At 41.1% G+C, this 846-nt stretch overlaps 2 protein-coding genes across 4 annotated transcripts in view; both read left to right on the plus strand.

Annotated features, from left to right (window-relative positions):
• Positions 1-846, plus strand: part of LOC123982851 (zinc finger protein 502-like) — a 441,737-nt gene that overhangs the window by 378,011 nt on the left and 62,880 nt on the right. The window lies entirely within an intron of this gene.
• Positions 1-846, plus strand: part of st6galnac (ST6 (alpha-N-acetyl-neuraminyl-2,3-beta-galactosyl-1,3)-N-acetylgalactosaminide alpha-2,6-sialyltransferase) — a 16,687-nt gene that overhangs the window by 12,268 nt on the left and 3,573 nt on the right. Inside the window, exon 8 of one of the 2 annotated variants that reach the window (XM_046068768.1) lies at positions 130-217. In XM_046068768.1, the coding sequence (XP_045924724.1) occupies positions 130-202 (73 nt within the window). In that variant the 3' untranslated portion in view covers positions 203-217. Of the gene's footprint in view, positions 1-129; positions 218-681; positions 766-846 lie in introns of those variants that run through there. The other variant, XM_046068767.1, reaches the window with a different exon arrangement.

Here is an 846-nt window from a genome sequence, read left to right on the forward strand (position 1 = left end):
CCCCCCCCCCGCTGTATATTATAACTAGTACTACTTCCACTGTACGTATTCAACATAGTGATGAGCGTCTACACTGCTAAAACTTCCACAAGAATGCAGTGACGAAACGCGCTGTTTGTCCGTTTTCAGCTACTGTAGAAACATGGTGACCTTCATGGAAGGGAGGACCCGTGGTTATATAGATAGAAACGTCTCATGCTAAGGTAATAAAAACAGTTTATGGAAGGTCTTTACACACCACTGAAAACATGGTTATGGATCTTGTATTTCATTTCTGTCGATAGATCCTTGGAAATATCACACACTGAACCTTTAAGTAGGCTGTCATGTTCTCTTTTTTTGTTTTTTTTTTCTACACTCTTATTTTCACTCCTGTATGTATGAGCAGTGGTGGAAAGTAACATACTTCAGCACATGTACCAAAGTACTGACGTAGCTACAGTGTATATTTTATACTATTTTTACTCCATTACATTCAGAGAGAAACGTGTGCAGCCAGTGAAGACAGGTGTTTTTCTCACACTATGGGCTTACAGAGCAGTGTGTGTGTGTGGGGTTCAAACCTCCCTATTGCACACTGTCTAATCTTTACCACTTCCATGTAGGTGTTGCAACCCTTCTGGAGAAAATAGTCACTGTGCTAACATTAGCATGTACAGTAAACAGTATTTTTCTCCACAGTCCTTCCAAGTACTTTGGAGAGGACCTGTCAATAGAAAAGTTCAAGATGTACCACCCCGATTTCATCCGTTACCTCAGAAACAGGTGAGCGAATTATCTGCAGAGCAGGCGAACAGAATGAAAGCATGGCTCAAGTTTGAAGTCTGAAAGCACAAACACAGCAGA

This window comes from Micropterus dolomieu, linkage group LG14 (genome assembly GCF_021292245.1).
Source record: "Micropterus dolomieu isolate WLL.071019.BEF.003 ecotype Adirondacks linkage group LG14, ASM2129224v1, whole genome shotgun sequence".
Classification (NCBI taxonomy): domain Eukaryota; kingdom Metazoa; phylum Chordata; class Actinopteri; order Centrarchiformes; family Centrarchidae; genus Micropterus; species Micropterus dolomieu.